At 36.6% G+C, this 27,386-nt stretch overlaps 1 protein-coding gene and 1 long non-coding RNA gene across 2 annotated transcripts in view; one reads left to right on the top strand and one right to left on the bottom strand.

The window, feature by feature from the left end:
• Nucleotides 1-18,696, top strand: part of LOC109072560 (lectin-like) — an 89,541-nt gene extending 70,845 nt beyond the window's left edge. Inside the window, exons 3-6 of the mRNA XM_042716615.1 lie at nt 17,709-17,851; nt 17,939-18,079; nt 18,271-18,385; nt 18,547-18,696. Of these exons, the coding sequence (XP_042572549.1) occupies nt 17,709-17,851; nt 17,939-18,079; nt 18,271-18,385; nt 18,547-18,650 (503 nt within the window). The 3' untranslated portion in view covers nt 18,651-18,696. The remainder of the gene's footprint in view (nt 1-17,708; nt 17,852-17,938; nt 18,080-18,270; nt 18,386-18,546) is intronic.
• Nucleotides 18,697-25,747: 7,051 nt separating this feature from the next.
• Nucleotides 25,748-26,578, bottom strand: LOC122135863. The gene is made up of 3 exons (XR_006153709.1): nt 26,411-26,578; nt 26,239-26,326; nt 25,748-26,137 (listed from the first exon to the last, which is right to left on the bottom strand). It is a non-coding gene; the product is annotated as an uncharacterized LOC122135863 (long non-coding RNA).
• Between the last annotated feature and the right edge of the window lie 808 nt (nt 26,579-27,386).

Below are 27,386 nucleotides of genomic sequence, written 5' to 3'. Positions count from 1 at the left end.
AAATGATACAGCTCAATGGATTGGCATATTAGCATCTGAATAGGTAATTTTACCACATAATCCTCATTAACACACTTATACTTGCAATTTACAGCAGACAGATTAACTAAAGACAATCTATCTCAATGTAGAACATGAGAACAGTAAAGATAAAGCAATTGTAAAATATCACGGCAGATACACATAACGCGCATGTAAACAAACGCTGGTTATGCACGAACAATCAATCGCGAAATAATTATCATATCTGCAAAATGCCGGCAAGATTACACTTAATCTCAATACTAAATATAATTTACCAAGAACAACTCACTTATAGGATGCACGCACACATATTATGCTTGTATTGGATCAGCTAATGTCTCTTCTCTTCAACTTTGCTGCGCAATGGTAAAATGGCGATAAGACTTAAAGGCAGACACACATCTTTAAACAAAGGGCAAACAGTGTCTTAAAAAGGGCTCATGCATGCAAGCCGTTTGTACAAGTATGGTGACCCATACTCAGAATTTGTGCTCTGCATTTACCCCATCCAAAGTGCACCACACACAGCAGTGAACCACACACACACACCCGTGAACACACACCCGTGAGCAGTGGGCAGCCATTTATGCTGCGGCTCCCGGGGGGGCAGCTTGGGGCTTCGGTGCCCTCCTCAAGGGCACCTCAGTCGAGGTACGGCCCGGCCGCCCGAGACCACAGAACCCACAACCTTAGGGTTAGGAGCACTGATCTATATTATAGATCATGGTTAGGAGTCAAACTCTATAACCACTAGGCCAAACGACTTCCCACAATGTCCCACAGTTGTCGTGTTATGCCGCGCCGCAACAGCTAAATCTACACTGGACGGTGACAAAGCGACTATTGAAACCATTTGAAATTTTGTATCAGTATGTCATAAATAGGAATAGAACGCAGCAGCAGTTTACTGTCAGGAATTTGTCAGTCGTGTTCAGCCCCCCTCCCCTCCGAAGCTTTGAATATACAGTATTGATTACTGCCGAAGCTTCAAAGCTCAAAAAATGGAATTTGATCCAGCCCGATGACACACGACACGACACACACACACACACACACACACACACACACACACACACATACACATACACACAAACAGAGACGTGAATACTCAAATTTAAGAATTCTGTTGTTTCAGGTTTCTATTATTGTCATATTATACATTTTGCATTCTGCTCTATTTTTATAGATTTCAAGTATTTTAGTTTATACAATAATACATTTATTTCAATCCCCTACTGATTTTTAAAAATAAATAAATAGAAACCATTGCATAATTTATAATGGTTTTACTGGTTATAATAAAATTGTGTTGGTTTTAATGGAAACTGTAATGGTGCCTGTTGGTCTCTACTGTTTTAATTGGTGGCCTTCTGTTGGTGGCTTTTTGGTTAAAACCATTAATATCCTAATGTAATATGTCCAAAAAACACACTACATGATACCATTATTTAAATGGTTTTAATGGTTAAAAGTTGATGGTTTGTAGTGGTATTTGTAGTGGAAATCATTAGAATTTCTGTGATGGTTTCTAGTGTTTTTGTCAGCAGGGTCACCAAGGGTTTTGTGATGTTATTTGCCATAAATGCGACAGAATTGCTGTAATATTGTGAGATAGTAGCGACTGTTTGTAGTTTTGGTGGGCCTATTTGGGAGAAAATCCAGTGCCAAAAAATCAGTTTTTCACACCCAGTCCGTCACTGGTCCCTGTAAAACAAAGGCTTAAAAACCTACAAAATGGTGTTTTATATGAAATTCAAAATTGCCAGTAGTTTTTCTGTAAGGGGTAGGTTTAGGTGTAGGGTGATAGAAAATACAGTTTGTACAGTATATAAAAACCATTACACCTATGGTGGTGTGTGTGTGTGCTTGTTTATGTGGTTTATGAGGACACATGGGTATGACAGATGTATTACAAAGTGAAGGTGAGTTATGATCATTCAGTGTCCCCGTAATTCAAAAGGGTTAAAAATCTGTCAGATTGTGTTTTTTTTTTTTTTTTTTTTTTTTTTTTTTTTTTTTTTTTTAAATGTACAAAGTTTTCTGTAAAGGGTATGTGTAGGGTTGGTGTAGGCTGTTACAGTATAAAAATCATTACACATATGAAAAGTCCCCATAAACCATAAAAACCAGTGTATGTGTGTGTGTGTAGCTCACAATGTCATGTCCTGAGCTTCATTCTCAGGTTTGTCAATTTGAAGATGAATAGAAAATGAGTGTAAATGCCGGTATAATTATGGATAGCCAGGCATATGTGCCTTAACTTGACACATTAAAGAAAAACATTTTTATCATTTTTTATTAGCTGCATGTCTGGCCTTTACTGAAATCCTCAGCACGCATCTAGCCATAGACAGAGTGTCATTTCTCCTTATCAAAATCATGATGAGTTGCATTACAAAATGTGTTGCACAGGGAAAATAATAATAATAATCTTATTGTATGAATACTGCTTTTCGGAAGTCTTTATTTGTGCAGATAAAGGGGTTTAAACCACAGTCCAGAAACGCCATTACTGAAGATAGTGATCGCAGCCATTCAGGGGATGGGGACAAATCAAGCCTTCCAAGGATAACTAACTAACAAAACAAGAATAAACAGAATTGTTAATATGGAAAAACACATTCAAATCAAGCCTTGACTCCTAAAAGATGGACAAAACAGAATATGATTCCACACTAACAGATTTTTTCTCCCTCAGATGCAGCAAATGGAGCATAGCAAGAGCAGATACAAGATCACCAGCAGTGGAGTGATAGAGGACAGGTCACCCTGGCTAGATAAAATGTGGACATTTAATCTATGATCAGAAAAATGGAGAAATTTAGTATTATTTAGCATATCACCTGCTCACCAATGGATCGAATCACCAATGCAGTGAATGGGTGCCATCAGAATGAGAGGCCAAACAGATGATAAAAACATCACCAATAATCCACACAACTCCAGTCCATCATTTAATGCCTTGTGGAGCAAAAAGCTTCATGCTTGTTTGGATTATTGTGATGTTTTTATCAGCTGTTTGGACTCTCATTCTGACGGCACCCATTCACTGCAGAGGATCCATTGGTGAGCAAGTTATGTAACGATAAATTTATCCAAATCTATTTTAATGATGAAACAAATTCTTGAATGCAGCAAGGGTGAGTACATTTTTAACACATTTTCATTTATGAATGAACTTTTCCTTTAAAAATCCATATGAAATCTTTCAGCATTCTGTGTTCACTACAGCATTCACTTCTGTTGGTGTGGTATGTGTCTTCATTACTAGATTCTGTGCATGTACATTAAACTGTTTATTTTCACAAAATCTGATTCAAATATATCTTTTAGATACATTTTTGGCATACACCATTCTTAGAAAAAACTTTAAAATGTCAGTCAATTCAAGCAAAAATGGTAGCAGAGTCTTAGAAAAAAAAGTGTGTGTGACAGTCCTGGTCTGTCCAAGCACAAGACTTTTACCGCAGTTCTGACCAGTGTAAGCATGTAATGAAATAACTCAAATATGAAAAATGTGTAAAATCATCTGAAATGTGACCCCGATTTGAAAAGTGATCAAACCGCCTGACTGGCCCTAGATCTTCAGGAAAGATCGATCATATAGACATAATTAACTTGCATAATGGAGACACTTTATGGAAAACCAGGTAATGTCTCAGAGAACCACATGCCAGTTCTTTTGTATAATATACAGTATATTTATCTTTTTATATAACTATAATTTTCATTGCATTCATCCTCATCTTGAACATCATTAAAGTACATTTTTGAGATACCAACGCAAGTTCTTTCTTTTTATTTCTACTTATAATATTTTTAAAGCATTTGCATGTATTTTCCATGAAGGCCTGACATTAATAGATGCATACAAATGTTTTTTATCATTGTTCATATTCTGAAATGAGTTCACAATAGAAAATAATTTTTATATTGTTTAACATTAATGGAAGATTAAATATCAGAATATATTGGAATATGAGACCCATTTCAGTGGACAAAACTGTCATTTTTTCTTAATGTTTTTTGTTTGTTTTGTTGTTTTTTGTTTTGTTTATTATTTATATTTAGGGTACAGTGCTTTGTGACATCATTCTGCTGAACTTTTTGAAAGGAGATTTCCATATCTGTAGTTTGCAATGTTGAAAAAGTTGCAGTTCAAATTTTAAGAGATCACGCAACTGTGTCTGTAACCACATGGGACAGTGGTATAAAAACGGTCTAGTGTGGTAAAGAAATTAGCTTTCTAATTATATTGCACACTCACAGTAGCTGGTGTTTGTGCTCAACAGCACCAAAATAATGCCTGTCTAACGTGTCCTAAATTTAGTCAATCCAATTTGTATTATATAATTTTTTTGTATTTGCAATACAATGAAAATGCATGCCATGCATGAGCTTCTATGTCAAACTCCATTAAACACACTAAAGGCTGAATTAGAAACACTATTATTTTAGTATCATTGAGATACTATTATATATTCATTTTGGGTTAGTTTTCATTTTTATATTTTCGGTTTTCTTTTAAATTGTACTTAAGGTGTTAGGATTGCATCGGTAAGTCCTCTTCTCCAACAAAAACATTTCTTGTATCCAGAAACCATAAGATATTTTGTCATTATTGCGGCTAGAAAAGCTTGGGTAACCATCTATTATTATATATATTATTATAATAATAAGGAAAAAGTCTTGAAAATTCAATTTTATAAAAACAACTGTAAGCTTCCACTGATAAAGTTTTCTCCTTTAAAGTGTAGCAGGATGGAGTCTTTCAGCTTTTTATTGGTGACCTCTCCCTCTTTGGACGTGGTAGCTTCTTAACAATAGAGAGAGGTTATGTTGAACATTTATTTCATTTACTAAAATAGTCATGCAATAAATAGCTTTTTACCTGCTAACACACTTTACACACTTGGCACTTGACTAACACACTAACACACTTGGCATTGATGTTTCAATATAGAACATCATGCTTATAACCTTTCCATTGCACAAAATGTCCTTCAAATTGTAAAATATTTTTCAAAGAAAAAAAAAGAACTGTTCACTTTGGGGAATAATGTTGTCATTTACATGAGGCTGCTGTACATACAAGTCTATCAAAGGCTAATAGTGATTTGCTCTGCTTTGTGATCAAGTTAAACCCACACAACCTACGCATCTAGATCGGAGGCTTTGAGATTTTCAGGCAAATAAGACAGAGGGGTTTTTTTTTTCTTTAAACATGTCTCACTCTCTCAGTCTGGTAGATTCATCTGGACTGATGGTTCCTCCTGGAACTATCAAATTTGGACACTTGGTGAGCCCAACACTGTCTAAGAAGACTGTGTGGAAATGAACTGCAATCATAAGGGTTAAGCCTTACCATTTTACCAATAATTCTATTTACTTGTAAAATCATTGCATGAGTAGTATAAAATATCATTTATAATCTATAATAATTATTCATTCTCTGTTTTAAACTTTTTCTACTTTTTCAGATGTTGGCAAATGAAATGACAATGCTTGTTGTGTGAAAACCAAAACTACATGTGTGGCTTCAAAGTGATGACAGCTTTGACTCAGACTTTGGGCCTAGACTGAACATTTTTATCAGGTTATCATTACATGAAACCTTCAACATAAAACATTGTTTAAAACTGTGAAAAATGCAATGTGTTTTCAAATTAATCAAAAATTGATTTCTAATAAAAAATAATGAGTTGGTGGAATAGATCTGCTATGCTGCTACGCTGCTGTTGCTGCAGCAGAGCAAGCACCTAGACTTGCTACTGCCAATACATCCACAACATGTGGCTGTGAGCATGTAAGAAATATTGCTGCGGCACATACAGTATAACATATATGAATAACCCCCATAGCATACAATGAATTACTTGTAGCAGATCTATACAGGTTGGAGCTGGGGAAGGTGGAGGATTTCTGAAGCACACTGCAAACTGCTACAGCAAACACTAGCCAAGTATTTGAATGTTGAGGAGCGAGCTAATTGGCTACTGATACAGGAGAGAACCAATCAGCTGTGCCATGTGATGATGTCATTATGTCAGATTGAGTTAGATCTGTCGGACTGCATCTAGAGTTTCATGCCAGAACTTTGGATATTTGAGGGAAATATGCTTTTATCTATATTTGTCACAGTACATTTACATGTAGATTTCACAGTCAAAACGTGATTATTATCGTATTATTACTCTTCTCACATCAGCCACTAGAAGGGGCTGTAAAAGACTCAAATGAAATTTCATTCAGACTGGCCACAGTCCGATAAATTGAGGTGTGCTGTCTCTGAGGTCCACTTACTGTATAATGTAATCAAATTATTTACATCAAAAATAAATAATAAAAAAACCCAACATCAGAATTTAGAAGTAATAGGCTATTTTCTGTCCTGTTTTTAACCCCCCTCATCAAAAACACTCTGTTTGAATAGATGTGGTGGATTGTAGACTCTGAAGTAAATGCCCACTGCTATGATTGGCTAACAGTTGTGTGTGTTTGACAGCCTATGTCCTTCATAGACAGGCTGCTGTGATTTAGGTTACAAACGCATAAATGAATACTCATATAAAATGATCTGTTTAACAGACGAAGCAATAGTGATCACGTAATAAAAAAAAAGTTACTCACACTATTGTGTTGCAACATTACTGTCGGATCCATATATATATATATTCTGCACAGCATCGTCTTTTAGTTTCTATCTTTCCGAAAATCTCACATCGAATTGTGCCTTGTTTGTAAACGAATCAAAGGAACAAGTTCTTACTGACACAGCCTGGAACTTCATTCAAAATAAAGTTCATCCACCCTTTCCTAATGTTGGGATCAGAAGGAAGGCAATGCAGAGACTGTTTTTCCACAACTTGGCACTGCACTTGGCACTCTGGGGAAATTTACTCACCAGTCATTGCACATCACACCAATACTGCAAAAAGCTACACTAAAATAAGCACAGTGAAAAAGAAACTGAGGTTCTGGAATTTTTATTGAATTTACCCTTGATTGTTTGCAACAGTCAAAATGCAACCATCATGTTTACAGCTTAAACATTAAACAAATACACTTCTTATACAGACTAAATAAATTAAATGTCATGTTAAAAATCACTGCAGGAATTTATTATCCCGTTAAAGATTTTATATATGACTTTACGTTAATAAATTAATATGTATGTAAACACACATAATGTATTATCTAAACATACAATATACTCAACTTTTGTTCATGTTTGAAGACTTTGCAAGTTGTTCAGATTCAAAATGAACACATTTTGTCAAGTCATATGAACTTCAACAGATATCCCCTGTTTAGGGAGTAGTGTGCAGTGAACTGAGATGAAATGAGATGAAAGCTACGCAGTCTGTTCAGTTAACTGTACTGTCTTTAGGTCGTAGGTCAACTGGAAATATATTTCAATGTGTTGTTGACTTAATCAACAGTACTGTTGGTTTCTGTTTGAGTCAAAGCACATCACTGACATCTGTTCACAGTGTTATGAAGCACCCATAATACAAACACAGGCCAAAGTTTGCTTGAAATGACCAACAAAGACATTTCTAAATGTCTTTTTAGCACATTTATCTCTCTTTTTTACCATACTGTACCTAAATACATTATTATACAATTAAGCCTCTAAAAAGGATGTAAACAAGACAGAGTATATAGCATACATACTATTTTTGGCAGTTTTGTCATCTAGCTGTAATTGTGAAAAAGAAATTAGATGAACTTTTTGCAGCATAATGCACAGCTTAGATATCATGAGGCAACATTTTTAAGGGTGCTTCATGTGTTAGAAGTAACTCTGAAAGTAAGAAGTGACAATAAAATGTGAGGAAAAAATGTGAGAGAAAGAGGATGGGTTGTGAAAATGAAAGTGATATAGTATGGCTGGCTTAAAAATGATCAAGTAAAATTATCTTATTAAATAGAGTTAACAGAAAACTTTTACACTTAACGTGTGTCACATCATGTGTTTATGTTGTGGCCCTGTGCTAAAATGTACACATCAATCTACACTAGATTTGTGTAGATAGTAAAAATGTGTAAAGCAACCAAGTCTACTGAGCAATCGACTTGAGAGCTGCAGCAGCTTGGGCAGCACTGATACTGAGCGGTCACAACGGTATCTGTAACCACAAGAATTAGGGGTTTCATTGTCTGCTGTGGAAAAGTAGTAACCTTTCAGATGTTTGTCATTTACTAGATGCTTCTTTATGAGCCTCTGCAAACTACTGTCTACAAAAAAATAGTCCCCAGAGTGACACTTAAACACTCTGCTCCCATAAATGCTGCATGCATCTGAAATGGAAACTTTTACAAATGCATATATGTCAGCCTCAAAAATAATTGTCTTTAGTAAATCCTGACAGTCATTTTTAATTCCAAAAGAGGGTTTGCGCTGGTGCAGGCTGGTAGTAAATCTGGCCCTTAATGATAGACAGCTGTAAGGGAAACAGGTCAATTTAGCTCAAAGGGAATCATTTAAGATTTTAAAGGGAATTTGAACAGAATCACTGTTTCGCCAGCGATTCGTTGAACGAGCCGTATAACATCAAATCTGCAATGGATATTAATATCCAAACTAGCACAGTAACAAGATCGGCAGTTTAAGACATTAACTTGTAAGCACAAAACACAAGATACTTCTCTTTTCAATATGAATAAGGCTTTATTTGATAAATCTAAGACATATAAACTAATCTAACACATAAGCACACGCACTCACACATTCACACAAGTTGCAGGAGGATAGAGAATTAGGGAAGAATGAGTTTAAGAGAATGGAAATGTGGAATCCCAAGTTTACAGCAATACGTGAAATTGCATAGACATGAACAACCATCAGTCATCTAATTAACCCTCACATTGAGTTCCTCAATTAGGTTAAAATTATATTAGATACACCAGTACAGATCAGAGTCTGGAGGTACGTTACTTGCGTTGCCTGTGTAAAGGGGTTCCCTTTGTTGTCGCTGAAAAGAGGGTTTCCCGAGGTTGCTGATTGGCTGGAAGTTCAGTAGTCGTTGAAGTGACGTCTTGGGAAGCCCGTGGTTGGGCGTTTGATTGAAGATGCGGAGTTGTGGTCTGGTTGTAGTTTTAGACGGGCACTCGAGTTCGGACTCAGAGAAAAAAAACTTAACTCAGAACACAAAACTCTCAACGGAAAAGAAAATAAACTAAAGTAAAAGAACAGAAGTAAAGTTTGACGAGACTAGGTGGTGTTTCTTCTCATCGTGGCGAAGTAGCAGCAGGCGTGCAGGCCGAAGCACGCTGGAACAGCGCTCGAAGAATGCTAAAAGTGATGACTAAAAGCATGACTAAAAGCTAAAACTACAAGCAAAAGCTAAAAGCAGGCTAAAAGCGAAATTTGATGGTGTCCTGAGTATTTACACTGGCCTTTTGGCCACACCTCAAATGTTGTCTTGACCAATTAGATATTGTCTTTGCTCAGGGTGTTGCGATGTTTGTCCTACCCATTCATAAATCATATGTTATCTTATCAATCACGTGGTCCGAATTTTCCCGCTCTTGCAGAGTATAATTTTGGACATGATTCCTATGATAAGAATATGATACATTTTACAAATAACTGATGGTCAGAAACGTTTCAAGCAAGAAGATTCGAACACACACATACTAAACATGAATATGAATACTTAAGCTATTAAATAGTTATTAAAAAGACATACACAATAAGTGATTAGAAACATGATAGTCAAATGTGTGGGTTTCATAAATGATAGGGAGTTAGGCAATGGACTGATATTCCTTTAAAAGTCTTTTTGTGTTCATCTGTACAAGACAGTTTCTCTGCTTTTCTTTGACATAAGGATTTTCTGTGGAAACCAGAGGTTAAAAGGTCCTCTTAGGAATTTCAGTCTGGTTCTGCTAGGTGGGGGGGGAAGTCAATCCAACGATCTTGTTTACTGTGATGGTCAGGCTGTGCATCTCTTTGACCAGCAATCTTGATCCCTCTCCCCAAATTTGACAATCTTTTCTCTGAATTGAAATTGTCAATAATTGTTCTAATGGTGTTAATGTTGAAAGCTGTTTTCTGAAAGAGTTGGTTTGTTATCTTGCTTAAGACTGTGGTGCTAGGAGTTGATTTACAACATCCTGTTGCCTTTCTGTGGAATTCGGCTCCTCATGTTTCAACCATGCTCACGATCGAATCTTTAATTTGTCTGATAAGCTACACAGCACACCCAAATATTACAAGACAGTCCCACTTAGATCACATTTTCACAATTAAATAAATACTGAAGTAAATTAAGCACTAATAACTAATGAATTGATTGATGTGTTTGAGAAAAAAAGTATGTTAAACTGCAGTCACTGAAGAAAAATGAATTGCAATGTTGAAAATTCTGCCAAATTTGAACCAATACATTTGTATAAGCTAATTTGTAAAGCAAAATAAAATGATATTATTATATAATAAGTGGTATTTTTAAACAGAAATGTTAATGAGTCTGAAAGGTTAACACTGATTAATTAATTTTTAATGTGAGTTTTAAAATGTTTTTTTTTTTCAAAATGTTTAATATTTTTGTCAGTTTAAATATTCACAGCTTAAATATACAATTATGTTATACATGCAAGCCTTAAAAATACAATGTATTAAAATGCAAGTACTGTTAATGCAATGCAGTTTTTTTTTTTTTTTTTTTTTTTTTTAATCATTTACTGCAATTCAACACACATTTTGTTGTGCTGGGGGAAACAAAAAATCATCTTTACGTTTGCAATAAGGTGTTTTTTTACTTGCTTAATTTTACTTATTTTAAGTAAAATGCACTTAAATGCACTTGTTTGGAACTTGTCAGGAAACAAGAATAAACATTAGGTTATATAATTTTTTTAATATAGAAAATGCATCATGGTTTGAGACTTGTTAGATATTTGTACTTGAAATAAGAGAAATACTCAGTAAAAAAAAGCATTTTTGCTACGTGAATGAATTAATGAGATATTTAAACATCGCTTACACTTTAAAAAGGGGAAGGAGACCGTAAGAAACTCCAGGTTTACCTGCTCTCGACCAGGTTAGGTTCACAGAATAAGTGACCACGGTAACTGACACTGAGGATAAGTTGCCTCCCTTTGAGAAAATGGGCTTGACTTTCCCTGCTTTCTCGGGTTTTAAAAACCTCCAATTCTGAAACGGAAAACCCAGAGTTTCCCTCATTTCAGGGTTAACATACTCAGAGTTTTCACTTAACCTCCTTTTTGAAACGGGCCCTAGTGAACAAAATGGAAAACAACTTTTTGTAATAGCCTAAATAATCATATATAAATAGCATAATAAAAAAATAATAGTATTTAAAAAAAAAAACAATAAATATTGTTATAGTGAAAGTGCAAAAGAATACATCTTCTAAAATGTATTTATGTTTCCCAAATATGATTTTAGAAGTGAAGGGACGGATTTCACGGGAAATTCTATAGACTACGTCATTCGCCCGTAGGTGACATGCCATATAAACCACTGTGGCTGACCTATTACATTACTCAATAATGATGTTAAGGTGTTTGCCATTATTTTTGCAGAAAGATTTAAAAAAAGCTTAGAACAAATTATAGATGATTGCCAATCAGGATTCATGAAGGGCAGACATATAAGTAATAATATTTGTTTGGTCCTAGATTTAATTGATTATAATGATTATGTTAATAGTGAAAGTTTTATATCTTTTGCAGATTTTTATAAAGCATTTGACACCATTAACCACAAATTAATGTTTGAGTCTTTGGATTTTTTTGGCTTTGGTGATTTCTTTAAAAGGGCCATTTATACTTTATATAATGGGTGTAATAGCTCAGTAAAACTTGCAAATGGCACTACCCCCAGATTTCTCTTAGAAAGAGGCATAAGGCAGGGATGCCCAGTATCTCCTTTTTAATTTTTACTTGTAACCCAGACAATTACCCTTTACATTAACAAATATAATTTTCACGGAATCAGGGTTTTAGAAAGAGAAATAAAATGCAGTCAATTAGCAGATGATACAACAATATTTGTTAGAGATTCATTAGAAATTAAACATGTGATTGATTGTTTAAATGACTTTTCAGTGGTTTCAGGGTTAAAATTAAATTTTGAACAAATGTGAGTTTTTCCATCTGAAAAATAGTGAACTTCTCGATATTAATGGCATCCCTGTAAAGAATGTTGTTACCTATTTAGGAATCAAAATATGTAAAGATGAAAAGGAAAGGGGACAGCTTAAATTTTCAACCTGTGGTTCAAAAAGTTAAAAATAGATTTAATTTATGGTTAATGAGAAACCTGTCAATGAACGGTAGAATTCTTTTATCAAAATCTGAATGTCTATCTCGTCTGCTCATCCTGCTATTTCTCTAGAAGTCCCTAATAACATCATTAAAGTAGTAGATAAAAATCTTTACAATTTCATTTGGAGAAATAGATCTCATTACATTAAAAAAAGGTACCTTAACTAATTTGGTTGGTAATGGAAGCTTAAATGTGCTTGACTTCAGCACATTAAATGCAATTTTAAAAAATAGTTGGATCAAGCTGTCACGTTTATAGTCTGCTTTTGTTTTGTTTCCATGCCCTTATTTGGTCCTTCCTTATCCTGTCCTAATTGTTTCCAATTTGTTCCAGGTGATCCTTGTTATTTAGTCATCCTCTTCAGCTGTCTGCCCCTTGCTATCTGCCCTATTTGAGTTCTAGCCCGTTCTGTTCCACCCTGCCAAGTGTGTTTTCCTGTTTCCTTTTGATTATTAAAATTAGTAAAATTCTTCTAGGTCTCCTCACTCCTTCGCTCCTACACAGCAGCAGTACAGTGACAGAATTCCAGACAAAGAACAGTAAGGGCTCCAGTGTCAGTGTCAAGTCCACTGACCACGCCTTTCACCCCAAACTTAGAGGAGAATCTAAGGAGGAGAAGGCAGTTGGTGCTATTCCTTAGGCTTGCTCCAGTGACAGGTCCAGCCCCAGGGCTTGCTCCAGTGACGGGTCCAGCCCCAGAGCTTGCTCCAGTGACGGCTCCAGCCCCAAAGCTTGCTCCAGTGTCGGCTCCAGCCCCAAAGCTTGCTCCAGTGTCAAGTCCACTGACCACGCCTTTCACCCCAAACTTAAAGGGGAATCTGAGGAGAGTCAGTTGGTGCTAGTCCCTAGGCTTGCTCCAGTGTCGGCTCCCGCCCCTGAGTTTGCCCCAGTGCAAGCTCCTTGAAAGCGCCTTACTGTGTCTGCTCCTCCATAGCACCCTCCAGTGCCAGCTCCTCATAAGCGCTTCCCAGTCCCTGAATCCAGCCAAGAGTGGGCTCCAGCCCCCGGGTTTAGCCCAGTGAGGGCTCCTGCCCCCGGGTTTAGCCCAGTGAGGGCTCCAGTGCCTGAGTTTATCCAAGTGAGGGCACCGTTCCCGTGTTTAGCCCAAGGAGGGCTCCAGTCCCTGAATCCCCTCCAGAGCGCCCTCAAATGCCCTCTCCTCTAGAGCATCCTCCAGAGCCCACTCCTCCAAAGAGCGCTCAATGCCCGCTCCTCCAGAGTCCACTCCTGAATTCCTAATTCCCATGGCTCCCAAAGCTCCCTGATTCACCCTGGAGGCCTCCTTGTCTCTTCCCTGTCCCTGTCTTGCACCAGCATACACCCTCCGCCCCCCCACCCCAATGTTGGTATTGTTACTGTTTTTGTTTTGTTTTCCCTGTTTCCATGCCCCTATTTGGTCCTTCCTGTTCCTGTCCTAATTGTTTCCAATTTGTTCCTGGGGATTCTTGTCATTTAGTTGTCCTCATCACCTTTCTGCCCCTTGTTATCTGCCCTGTTTGAGTTCTAGCCCATTCTGTTCTCCTTTTTCTGGAACTGTTCATGTCAACCTTGCTATGTGTGTTTTCCTGTTTCCTTTTCATTATTAAAATTAGTCAAAATTCTCCTATCTCTCCTACACAGCAGCAGTACCGTACAGTACTTTCATTACTTTCATTTTTTATTTTATTTCTTTTTTACCTGTATTTATATAATATAACTTATTTATATTATACTGTATATTTTCTATTTTTTGTTGTAGTTTATTTTGTTCAGTACCTTTATATTATATGTTGGAAATCAATAAAAAAATAAATAAACCGCTGTGACGTGCGTGTAAGTAGCGTAAATATAAAAGTTTGTTGTCACGATGAAAAAGAAAAATCGACCATGGATCATTCAAAATAACGACCTTACCTTCACCGCTTGTAAACCATTATATATTTGTCTGTCTAAATAAAATGTTTTGTATGCAAAGGTACATTAGTGCCTCGAACCGCATGAATCCACCCACGCACCGGAACAGTGCCGAAGCTCAACCAAAACATCTTGATCTTCCTCAAGACGCATGCATGCAGTTTTATTTTTAACCGCTAGAGGGCTAAACCAGTAACTGTCTATCATGGTTGGACCTGCAGGTCTCTGGTGGATTTCTTTTGACTTGGTATCCTTTTAAGGTAAAGAGCAACCATTGACTGTGGCATTGTGAAACTAACATACAGGCCAAAGTATGTTTCAAGCATTACTTCCAATACAAATAAAAAAATAATTCCTAATCTAATCTTTGAAAAGAATACAGCCCAATAACTTCTAAGGCATACTGACATTCTAAATTTGAGTGGAAATATGCATGGTTGTTGCCTAAAAAATATTGCATAATAAGTAAGGTGAGATAAGTACATTTTAAAATATTACATCTGGTGTACCCTGTTAAAACTTTTTCTAAGATTTAATACTGATGTAGATGTTATATGTGATTTCTGTGGGACTGAGAAAGAAAATGTTGTGCACTTGTTTTTTAACTGCACTTATAGCAAAATGTTTTGGATAGATTTGGAATGTTTCCTTTGTAAATGCCTAGGCATGAAAGTTTACTTTTCTGAAAAACATGTATTTTTTTATTTTAATAGACAAAGATTACCACCAAATGTGGCCTCTTTTGTTAATCTTTGTTTATGGAGAAATAGCAAATTCATAAACAGAAATGGGCTAAAGGAAACCCAACTTTTTGATATTTCAGATAGATATGAAACATTATATTGAGTTACTACTTGGGTTGAAAACCAGTAAAGCAAAACGCACTAGGTCCCTTTGTGAAGCTTTTATGTTATTTATATGATGATCTCATACCTGTTCTTTTTTCTGTTTATTTTTTTTATTTTATTTTTACCTGTATCTATATAATATAACTTATTTATATTATACTGTATATTTTCTATTTATTTGTTGTAGTTTATTTTGTTCAGTACCTTTATATGATGGAAATCAATAAAAAATAAATAAATAAACCGCTGTGACTACTGTGACGTACGTGTAAGTAGCGTAAATATGAAAGTTTGTTGTCACGATGAAAAAGAAAAAAATCGACAATGGATCATTCAAAATAACGACCTTACCTTCACCGCTTGTAAACCATTATTTATTTGTCTGTCTAAATAAAATGTTTTGTATGCAAGGGTACATTAGTGCCTCGAACCGCATGCATCCACCCACTCACCGGAACAGTGCCGAACCTCAACCAAAACATCTTGATCTTGGTCTTCCTCAAGACGCATGCATGCAGTTTTATTTTTAACCGCTAGAGGGCTAAACCAGTAACTGGCTATCATGGTTGGACCTGCAGGTCTCTGGTGGATTTCGTTTGACTTGATATCCTTTTAAGGTAAAGAGCAACCATTGACTGTGTCATTGCGAAACGAACATACGGGCCAACTTATGTTAACTTTAGCTGGCTTTAAATGACCAACTAGTTTTTTAATTAGCCTATGTTTTATCATCCTGTAGTACAGTGGTTCCCAATCCTGGTCCTGGAGAACCCCCAACACTGCACATTTTTGGTGTCTCTCAGTATGGAGGAAAGGAGAGGAAGGTAGCAGTCCATATGGTGGGGGAGGCAGCAAAAAGTGTCTCTTGATGGTTATTGAGTAGGAGAGAGGAGCAAAGCTGGAATCAAGGAGGAGAAGAATGGTAGTGATTTGGTCTCCAACAGGAGGGTGTTACGGAGAGTTGGATACTGTCTCATGACATCAGCTCCCACAAGGCTACACTCTTGCAAAGTGAATGTAAGACAAGAATCTCTTAGATATTGCATAATACAAAAATAAAATAAAAAACTATTTTTAAAAGTTATGTTCTAGCTATAATGATGAATGGAAAGTAAGAAGAACTAATGCTTCTTGCAACATAATGAATTATGTTCTAATACAAGTAGCTTTGTTTTATCATGAGGCATCATGAGGCCAGCTTTAAGGGTTTTTTTATGTGTGAAGAAGAACTGAGAAGGAGATGTGAGAGAAATAGGAGGGGTTGTGAAATTAAAGTGGTACAAAGTAACTGGCAGATGAATTTAATTCAAATTAAGTGACAAAGCGATTCTGGTTGATAACTGTCGCTAGCAGTGTCAGGTGGAGTTAAGATCACAACTGTATCTTCAACCACAAGACTTATTGGTTTCACTGTCTTGCAGTAGACTTTTCAGATGCTTGTCATTTACCAGATTGCCTCTTTCTGACCAATGTACCGTCTATAAAATCCATTTTAAATATATAAATGTAAATAATATAAATATAATTATTAATACTTCATGTGTTAATATTGTAGGTGTGTTGTTTTGATTGTTGTTCTTTGTTTTGTGTTATGTTTTTGGATTCTTGTGTAATAGGACCCCTTTGAAAACAAGATTTGGCATTTATCCCAAAGAATAAAATTTGTTGCAATTTTAGCCTGTTTTCCAATCACAATACTGATAGGGTGGGGAAAAGATAAGAGAAGGGTCATGCAAACGTAGGAAATAAGATGCAGACCTATTTCTCTTTGTTTGGTTTTGACAAACCATTACTTAAAGTTAAAAGTGCATAATGACTCAGATTGTAATGAGAAGCAGCGGGAATGAAATCCTTTAAGGTCATGATCATATAATAAAACAAGTAATCATGTTTCAATCCACCAGGAAACGGTCTCTCTTCTCATTCTTTTCTTTTTTTTTCTTATTCATTGCAACTTGAATGCATAGGTTGATCTGCATAAACTTTAACAGTTCACACAAAAAATCTATAATTTTTTCTTAAATATATAAAATTTATGTTAAAATGCTTCAGTCACTAGATGTGTGTAACAGTTTTCTGTGTGATGAATAAAAAAACTGTTCTTCACCCTTAAGATAGTAAGACAGAGAAGAGGAGGAGTTGTGAAATCGAATGGAAAGGTATAAAAATAAGGTGAGACAGATTCAAAACTATTGTGAGGAAAGAGACGACAAGCTGGTGAACTACAATGGCAAGTCTTTGTATCATATATATATATATATATAAAATTTGTGCTTAATAATCATATTCCACTTCTTCAACAGGTCAAATCAGGATCTATTGGCGTTCTGTTGATGATTCTCCTTTTTGGGAGTGGAGAGGTCATTTTTAATTCATACTAAAATATATTTATGTTGACTTTTCATAATTTTATCTATTACTTCACACACATTTCTTAATGAGCCAGGTAAAACCAGGTGATGTTAAACAAAAATGTGGATATGGTTTATAAAGTATTTGTTGAGATGACTCGCTTTGAGTATGCATTAGTAGATTAATAGAGTGATAAATTAAAAGTTCATCTTTTAAACAGGCAAGAAATACTACACACTTATCGTATTTATAAAATTCGTAGAGTTCAAACATGTGATTCTGTCATTTAGAGTTTGTTGCAGGCCGTACAAATGTCACTGCTCGGTGTTCTATGCCTAAACCGTGTAATGTGTACGGCTTCACCGACTGGTACAAAGTGGGCAGTGTCTGTGTCAAATACTTCGACAGACCTCTCAACTTCACTGACGCCGAGGTATGTTTTTTTTGTCCATGCAATGTGAAAAAAAAAAAAATCACTGTAATGTGTAGTCATTAAATGTTCTTCCTTCTTCATATCCAGTTCAACTGTAGGACCAAAGTCCCTGGTGCACACCTGGTGTCGGTGCATGAAGAAAAGCATAATGATTACCTGCTCTGCATTGTGAAAAAATTCAACCCAAATAACCTGCGCATCTGGCTCGGAGCTTTTGAACTTTTTAAGGTAAAAAAAAAAAAAAAAAAAAAAGACAGATATATGCTGGTGTTTATAAACAGGGAGAGCAAAGAGAAATGACTGATTTTAGTTGTTATCTGGTTTTCTATGACATGCATGCACTATAGTTTCTCACTAATGACTTTTTTTGTCTTTCTTTCTTTTTTTCCTTCTTTAAAATCTCCTTCTCATTCTCTCAGTCTGGTAAATTTCTTTGGCTTGATGGATCCAACTGGGATTTTCAAAAATGGAAACATGGTGAACCCAGCCAAATATACACCAGCACAGAGGAATGTGTGGAGATGAACTGGCACGGTAAGAACAGAGAGACACTAATGGGTTAAACGATAATCACATTCAATTTTAAGTGAATGTTTTGCTAAATGATTTATTCCACTGATGCTGTGAGGAATATTTGGTAAGACACACTGTAGGAGGTAGAATAATCTCTTCATTTCACTGTCCCTCATTTTCAGAGCCTGGCAAATGGAATGACCACGCTTGTCATGTCAAGAAAAACTACATATGTGCCTTCAAACGAAATGCCGTCTTGAAACCAGGCTCTGAGGAGATGGAGTAGTTTTATCTGGGTACTGTCCCATAAAACTTTCTGAATAAAATTATATTCTCTGCATCAACAAAAAACTTACAATAAAAATAAATAAAAATAATTCTTCAAATAGCTTTAAAATGCTAATAAAAAATGTTTGCAATCAAAATGATCAGTTGATTTTTTTGATTGTTTGTCTGATTATGACTGACTGTAATGACTACACTTATAAAAAGTGGGGAAATCAAATAATTCTAACAACCACTTTACACCACTTTAAGCTTAATAAAAAAAAAAAAAAAAAATAAAAATGTATGACAATTAGAGATTAGACTGTACAGAAATTGAAATCTACACGCTAATACACACTACACTCATTAGTGCTTTGTTCGATACATCGATACCACAAGAGTATCGATACATCTGGCCCAATATCGATATTGTGGCACGTGCGCAGCAGTGGACAGCGCTTAATTTGAATACAGGAACACAGTTTAAAATGGAGTAGAAAAGTGCAAGGTTTCTAAAAACTAGAGCATAATATATATTTATTTACATTAAAGGCAAATAACTGAAATAATAAGACCGCAAGTATAGATCTGGAACTCATTGAAGTCTGTCTAAAAATCATTTACTGATTTCAATGTCTTCTGGTCCATATCCTTTCCTTAGGAAGGTGTGCTAGACACTGATTAATGTAACATACAAATACTATACATGTTTATACACTGCTCAAAAAATTAAAGGAACACTTTGAAAACACATCAGATCTCAATGGGGAAAAATATCATGGAGGATATCTATACTGATATGGACTGGGTAATTTGTTAGGAATGAAAAGATGCCACATTGTTTAATGGAAATGAAATTTATCAACCTACAGAGGGCTGAATTCAAAGACACTCAAAATTAAAGTGAGAAAAGGATGCAGCAGGCTAGTCCATTAAGCTGAAATTTCATTGCAGCAACTCAAAATGTTACTCAGTAGTTTGTATGGCCCCCACGTGCTTGTATGCAGGGGCGGACTGGCCATCGGGAGCACTGGGACATTTCCCGGTGGCCTGATGGTCATTCTGGCCTGCCGGCTGCCGCTGTGCAGTCGATCAGGCTGACGTGCAATAGGCTGGTAACGGTATGCAACTGCGAATTAAGTTACGGATTTATGAATCTACGAATCAGGCAATCGCGGAGTGAAAATGACACCACCACATGACCCAACATCAGCGAATCACTGCCTAATTGGCTATATCCGCGGTCAGGCACGCTTCATCTTAGAAAACCGTGCAAAAAATGGAGCGTAAAAGCAAAGGAGGAGCAGAGAGGGAACGTATAAAAAGGAGAAAAGCCCTGGCCACAGACGCAGCAAGTTGATGCAAAATCCCAGCCATGTTCGGGTTCAGCTTAAATCTGAGAAAGCATCTGTAATATGGTTTACTATAAATAACATGTAAAACAAACAGGGTTCAGTTAATATACGTTTCTGTTGATGGATGAACATTCTGGCTTCCCAGACATTACAACAACAGAGATGAGAAAAAAACAAAAACAAAAAACAACAAACAACCGTGTTATTCTTAATAATATGATAAAATATATATTTTTTGAAAGTATAGTTTTTCCATAAACATAGCACATACAACGGTACCGAAACAGTGACTCTAAAACCGTGAAACAAACCGAACCGTGAAAAAGTTAAGCTGTTCCACCCCTTATATTTACGTAATCATTTGGCAGACTGACGCTTTCATCCAAAGTGACTTACAATCGATTAAAACCATTCTAAAAAAATATTACAAATATATATAATGATAGAAGTTTTAAAAGAGCATCTTAATGACAAACTAGCACACTGTTTTACATATGGGGATACAGTATTTTTTTAGTGCCAAATTTGACCAGAAATTTTGATTTTCCATTTCTAGCCTACAATATGTAGCCCAGTCTACAATGTTTATTTATTTATTTTGAAGGTGTAGAAGGAAGCAACAGCTCTCCTGCTGTTGAACAAGAGGGGGTGGACAGTTCAGCTTTTGAGTCAGAGCAGGAACCTTCAGGTAAAGTTTAAGCTATAAGCAAAACTAAACATGCTGGCTATACTCTTAGAACAATATGTGCTTTTATTATTTATAAGATCATCAGTAGTAGGACTGTGATCATGGGACATACAATTGATGTCTGCACAATTAATATAGATTATTGAAAGTGCTTATTTCATATTGCAGAGAAACAAGATGTGCAGAGTAAGAGAGAGAGAGAGGGATTCAGGGAAATATGATATAGATGGTGTATTCCTAGTGAGTTTTTGAGGGTTTATTTATTTTTCCTTTTATATTATTTATGGTAGTCTACCTGTTACATCAACTAACAGAGTTAGCCTGCAAGTTTAGCAGTCTGGTGGACACATGAATTGGGTGGTGGTGACTGCAGCAACAGAGGTGGCCTGGGGTGGAGTCGAATTCCCGGCCTGATTTACTGTCCCAGTCCGCCACTGCTTGTATGCATACCTGACAACGTCAGGGCATGCTCCTTATGAGACGAAGGATGGTGTCCTGGGGTATTCCCTCCCAGATCTGGACCAGGGCATCACTGAGCTCCTGGACAGTCTGAGGTGCAACCTGGCGACGTCAGATGGACTGAAACAATGTCCCAGAGGTGTTCTATTGGATTTAGGTCAGGCGAGCATGGGGGACATTCAATGGTATCAATTCCTTCATCCTCCTGGAACTGACTGCATACTCTCGCCACATGAGGCCAGGCATTGTCATGCACCAGGAGGAACAAGGACGCAATGCACCAGCGTAGAGTCTGACAACGGGTACAAGGATTCCATCCCGATACCTAATGGCAGTAAGTGTGCCATTGTCTAGCCTGTAGAGGTCTCTGTGTTCCTCCATGGATATGCCTTCCCAGACCATCACTGACCCACCACCAAACTGGTCATGCTGAACAATGTTACAAGCAGCATAACATTCTCCACCACATTCTCCAGACCCTTTTACATCTGTCACACGTGCTCAGGGTGAACCTGCTCTCATCTGTGAAAAGCACAGAGCGCCAGAGGCGGACCTGCCAATTCTGGTGCTCAATGGCAAATGCCAATCAAGCTACACAGTGCCAGGCAGTGAGCACAGAGCCCACTAGAGGACGTCAGGCCCTCAGGCCACCCTCATGAAGTCTGTTTCTGATTTTTTTCTCAGAGGCATTCACACTAGTGGCCTGCTGGAGGTCATTTTGTAGGGCTCTGGCAGTGCTCATCCTGTTCCTCCTTGCACACAAAAGAGCAGATACAGGTCCTGCTGATGGGTTAAGGACCTTCTACTGCCCTGTCCAGCTCTCCTAGAGAAACTGCCTGTCTCCTGGAATCTCCTACATGCTCTTGAGACTGTGCTGGGAGACACACAGCAAACCTTCTGGCAATGGCACATATTGATGCGCCATCGTGGAGGAGTTGGACTACCTGTGCAACCTTTGTAGGGTCCAGGTATCGCCTCATGCTACCAGTGCTACCTAGCCAAATGCAAAACTAGTGAAAAACAATCAGAAAAGATGAGCAGGGAAAAAAAAATGTCAGTGGCCTCCACCTGTAAAACCATTCCTGTTTTGAGGGTTTTCTAATGGTTGCCCATCTAGTGCACCTGTTGTTAATTTTATTAACACCAAAGCAGCTGAAATGAATTAACAACCCCTTCTGCTACATAACTGACCAGATCAATATCCCAGAAGTTTAATTTACTTGATGTTCTCTTTTTTTCTGGACAGCAAGGGCAGTGACTGTAACATCGATTGTATTTTACAGTATTAAACACGTATTTATACCGATTTCATCAGGCTCCGAAAATTCTTCAAAAAGAACACAAAGAATGGCCTTCTCAGCTGCAACTCTTGCTCAACACAAAGGTATTCAACACACCACCGTTTCAGTTTAAAAAAAAGTTTGGCACTGTTTTAATCGGGGCTGAACAGTGGATCAGAGGTTCCCAACCACGTTCCTGGAGCCCCCCCAACACTGCATGTTTTCCATGTCACACACCTGATTCAAATCATTAGCAGAGACTCCAAGACCTGAATTGGCTGTGTCAGACAAAGGAGAGATGCAAAATGTACAGTGTTGGGGGGCCTCCAGGAACGTGGTTGGGAACCACCGGCCTAGATAACACGGTCACCAGTTAAACCATAACACCGGGACAACTTCTTTACAGACGTGATGTAATGACGTGGCAGCATGCTCAAATTTCCCGCGAAAACCTACCACTCAAATTAGAAAACATTACTATAAGCTACCCGTTGTGAATCAGGCTAAAGTAAGGCGATAGTTACTTGCTCAAATTTTGATTTCAGATCATTTTTAACCAAAAAAAGTTATGGACTGCAGCTTTAAGGTAGCCCTATAATATGAAAAATACATGTTCTATTACAAATCCAGTCAGTATCGATGCTCCCTGATGTGCAATGGATTGTGGAATGGATTTGTGCCAAAAATAGTTGCAACTTTTCATCACAGATTTAATTAACTGATATTGATACATTGTAAATTATTTAAAAGGCATCATTTAATTTTTTTAACTTAAAATGTACTTTTCTTTCCCAATCAAGGTGTGGCCAAAGGTTTCATTGGTGTTTTGTCATTACTGCAAGATTTCAGATGCAACTTAGTTCTTCCAAGGCACCAAACACTGGCACGAGACCAGACCGCTCCACTGCAACTACATACAGTGTGTAATTTCCAGACTAGGAGTTTATTGTTTTCATTCAGTTAATACATGTAAATGTTTAGAATTTTTACTACAATTATACTGTGCTTTATTGTTCTCAGTGGCATCTGCGCTAATATTAGTCTGTTTCTTTCTTATTCTGAGGTCACCGTAGCCACCAGATCCAGTCTGTATCCAGCCCAGATGGGGGATTTAGCACCTAGAGATGACCTCTACAGCCCTGAATGTCAGAGGAGACCATGTAAGCTAGATGAGCTCCAGACACAGATCCCCTCCAAAGACCTCGTTGGCCATCGGGACAAAACCACCAGAACCAGACAAGTCCTCTGCTCAATCTGACTTGTGTTGAGGCGTAGAATTAAACCACACCATGCTGGTTTCGTCTGGCCAGAGGAGAACTGCCCCCACTAACAGTTCATGGTTTCTCCCAAGGTTTTCTACTCAATTTCTATTACCGATCGAGTTTTGGGTTCTTCCCGCTGTCGGCTTTGGCTTGCTTATTTGGGGACACTTAACTGATTGCACAGACACTATTGGAAAAGAGCTGAACTGGATGATGACATCACTGAATCACCAATAAACTGACTTAACTGAAAGAAAAAAAAAAAAAAAAAAAGACTTGTTATTGTCCTCTTGCATTATTGACAAACTATTTTCCTGTATGACTTTGTAAAGCTGCTTTGACACAATCAGTATTGTATAAAGTGCTATATAAATAAAGGTGACTTGATTTTATATACTGTAACACCTGGTTCATTTTTTTTACTTCTTGTGAACAGTTGTAATATTTGTAAATGTTTGTTTGCATAAATTTTGTTTAGCTAGTTTAGGTTTTTTTTGTGTATATTAAACAAAGTTGAATCTGAATTTTACAGTTGTATTACAGATGTAATGTTTGTCAAGTGGAGCTTTAAAAGGGATAGTTCACCCAAAAATTTACTGACCCTCAGGCCATCCTAGATGTAAGTGACTTTTTTTCTTCATTCGTATATGTTTAGTCTCTATCAAAAATGTTATGAATGGAGATTGTAATAAATAAAGGCTATTATGTGTTGTAATGTGTGTTTTTAGTGACTGAAACACCAGTTAATCATTTTTAATAATCATTTAGTTACAATATAAAAATATATGAAATTTAACAACTAGTTCCAAAGGAATTTCTTAGTTGAGGTAACAAAACACATGGAGTAAATGGTTAAATTTTAATCGAGATAACTTGCTGCAGTTCTCTAAATGTTTGACCAATTAAAACATTTTAGCTGAGTGGACTATAAATCTGTTCAGTAAAGGCTGAGCCAACTAAAAAATAATTCAGATAACACTTTGAAGTCAGAAATTGACAACTTAAAATTTCAGTGGAACTAAATAATTAGTTGAAACCGCTTGAAATTTTTTACAGTGAAGGTTAAATAGATGTGACCAGTTATTTGTTGACCATAAGGTATAAATTACTATTTCGAACAATTAAACTGAAAAGGACTACGCCACCTCCCACTTTAACAACTTAGTGGGAGAAAATAAGACCACCCGCTCAAGCAATTCAAATGAATGAATTCGAAGCCAGATTACAAACGAGTATACAATTTTTCAGAGGTGTCAAGTAAGGAAGTATATACTTCGTTACCTTACTTAAGTAGAAATTTTGGGTATCTATACTTTACTGGAGTAATTATTTTTCAGCCGACTTTTTACTTCTACTCCTTACATTTTCACGCAATTATCTGTACTTTCTACTCCTTACATTTTAAAAACGTCACTTCACACTCCAGCAAGGACATAGCCAGTTGGGTTCGTTTATCAAAAAATATATTTCTTAAAAGTTATTATTTCTCACTACTGGCTCATTTATCAAATGGGTGCCTTTTCTTCTTCCTCCGAAAATTAAGCTCCTGTACTGGACATAGCAGACGTATGTAGCGAATACAGGAAGCTATCAGTCAAGAAGGTATTATGATTAGGAGTTATTTTTCATTTTTATTTTTTGATTAATCACTTGGATTAATCATTCATTTTGACAGTACTAATGTTTATTGTATATAGACAACCATACAAGAGTAATTGTTACTAAGCCTGCCCTGGGTACACCAATTTTCTTGTCCATTGCCCTCGCAGATTCCTGTACCTAAGCTTGGATGTACATTAACATTCCATTAAAGGTTATTGATGACATGCCTCTGAAATATGACTTTTTGCACCATTACAATACTTATAGGCAACTATCATATCTCTAGTTCTTTAATGTAGGCTATTTGCATTGTACTAAAGTGCGGTCATTTTCAATGGGCATATATGCGGCTGAAATAAGTAGCCTAGTGCATCCCAAATTTTTCAACATGAACATTTTAATATAACATTACAGTCATTATGGCCTATGGCCTTTAGAAAAATGTTTTTTTTTTTTTTGAGGAGGTGGGGTAGTGCACAATAGGCCCCTGTGGCGCAACCTAAGCTTTTGTGCTTAATGGCATTTTTTTTTCCTTGCATTACTTTTACTTTTATACTTTAAGTAGTTTTGAAACCAGTACTTTTACACTTTTACTAGAGTAAAAAACTTAAGTTGATACTTAAACTTCTACAAAAGTCTTTTTAAACCCTAGTATCTATACATCTACTTGAGTAATGAATGTGAATACTTTTGACACCAGTGCAATTTATTCGGAACAGCTATAGTAAAATATAAGCTCCACATATACAAAGACTGTCAACAACATCCAAATTACATACCTCCTTTTAAAATAGCCAGGTTAACTTGGCTGCCTCTTTCGGAGAGAAGAAGTTTTTCCCCTTTGTCCAATATGAATAAAACTACAATAAAGAGTTACATTTTAACATTACTATCCCTCCATACTACACAATAAAACCCCACACTTAAATGACCCTAAAACGAGTCAAAGCAGCACTGTTACCTGACTGATGATATCAGGTGCTATTAAACCATCGATTTATTTGTTACACCTGCTGTTCTGGAAAGGGCTTTGTGTCTGCATTTAAGAACTGTGGCAACACAATCAACTATTAATTTAATCTATATCCCGCAATTACACTTCAACTCTTAAAACTATAGTGGAACATCTTTACCTGATAAGTGACACTACTTAAGAATGCCCAGCAATCGCGTTATCAAAAGTAACTAACTCCACCAAATTGAAGAGGCGGAATATCTACAGCAACCTTTAAGACGCGCATACCAGAGGAAGCGAAATCAAAACGATAGTTTTTACCAGGATCGTATAGCGGATTAGTCACAGCAGCTCTTCCAAAGCGAACACATACCAGAGGGAACGAGATCAAACGATAGTTTCTCCGAGTTGCGAGACTTTAAACACCTGTGTAATTATCCTACCCACCCTCTTTAAAGTGGAAGTAGTCTCATTCCGGTCACATAGATAAGGATACTTAACCAGTAATACTTGAATACAATGTTTCATTAGACAGAATTAGAATTCTCATGAGCACATTAAGCACAAAACTGAATTCAGGGAGTAATAAAAAGAACTCAAAATAACAAATCAAAAAAACTCATTAATACAATTTGGTGATTTACAACTCATTACAATTCATTAGTGGAATCTAAAGACAGCAAAAGACACACGCATGACATTACATGATAATATTACATGGTATTTTGCATAATTTCATAATAAGGACTGTGGAGAAAGACTGATGATTTACTGTACTTTACAGTTCATCACTAGTGGTGAATGAACAGGTGTATTATTAACTTAAAAACCTGTATATTGACGTAGCAAATCATTACATTAATGACTTTTTGCAAATTATTAAGAAAATAGTTATGTGAAAAAGGTTCTTTCTGGCAAATGGATTATCCACTGTAATGTCCCCCATCTTTTGCACACTAGTAAATTTCCAGTCTTTACAGTCAAGGTATCTTTTAATCTGCCTAGGAAGTATAAAACTAGGAACACTATTAATACAATGATCACATGAACACTGAAATAGATTTGATACAATATAGTCTTTCTCGGTTTGTGCTTTACTTTGCATTTGACTGCTGCTGTGACTTTACTGACCTGACAAATGCAGATGATAGATC

Source organism: Cyprinus carpio, chromosome B1 (assembly GCF_018340385.1).
Source record: "Cyprinus carpio isolate SPL01 chromosome B1, ASM1834038v1, whole genome shotgun sequence".
Classification (NCBI taxonomy): domain Eukaryota; kingdom Metazoa; phylum Chordata; class Actinopteri; order Cypriniformes; family Cyprinidae; genus Cyprinus; species Cyprinus carpio.
The sequence above is the reverse complement of the archived record's forward strand: the minus strand, read 5'-3'. Positions and strand labels throughout refer to the sequence as shown.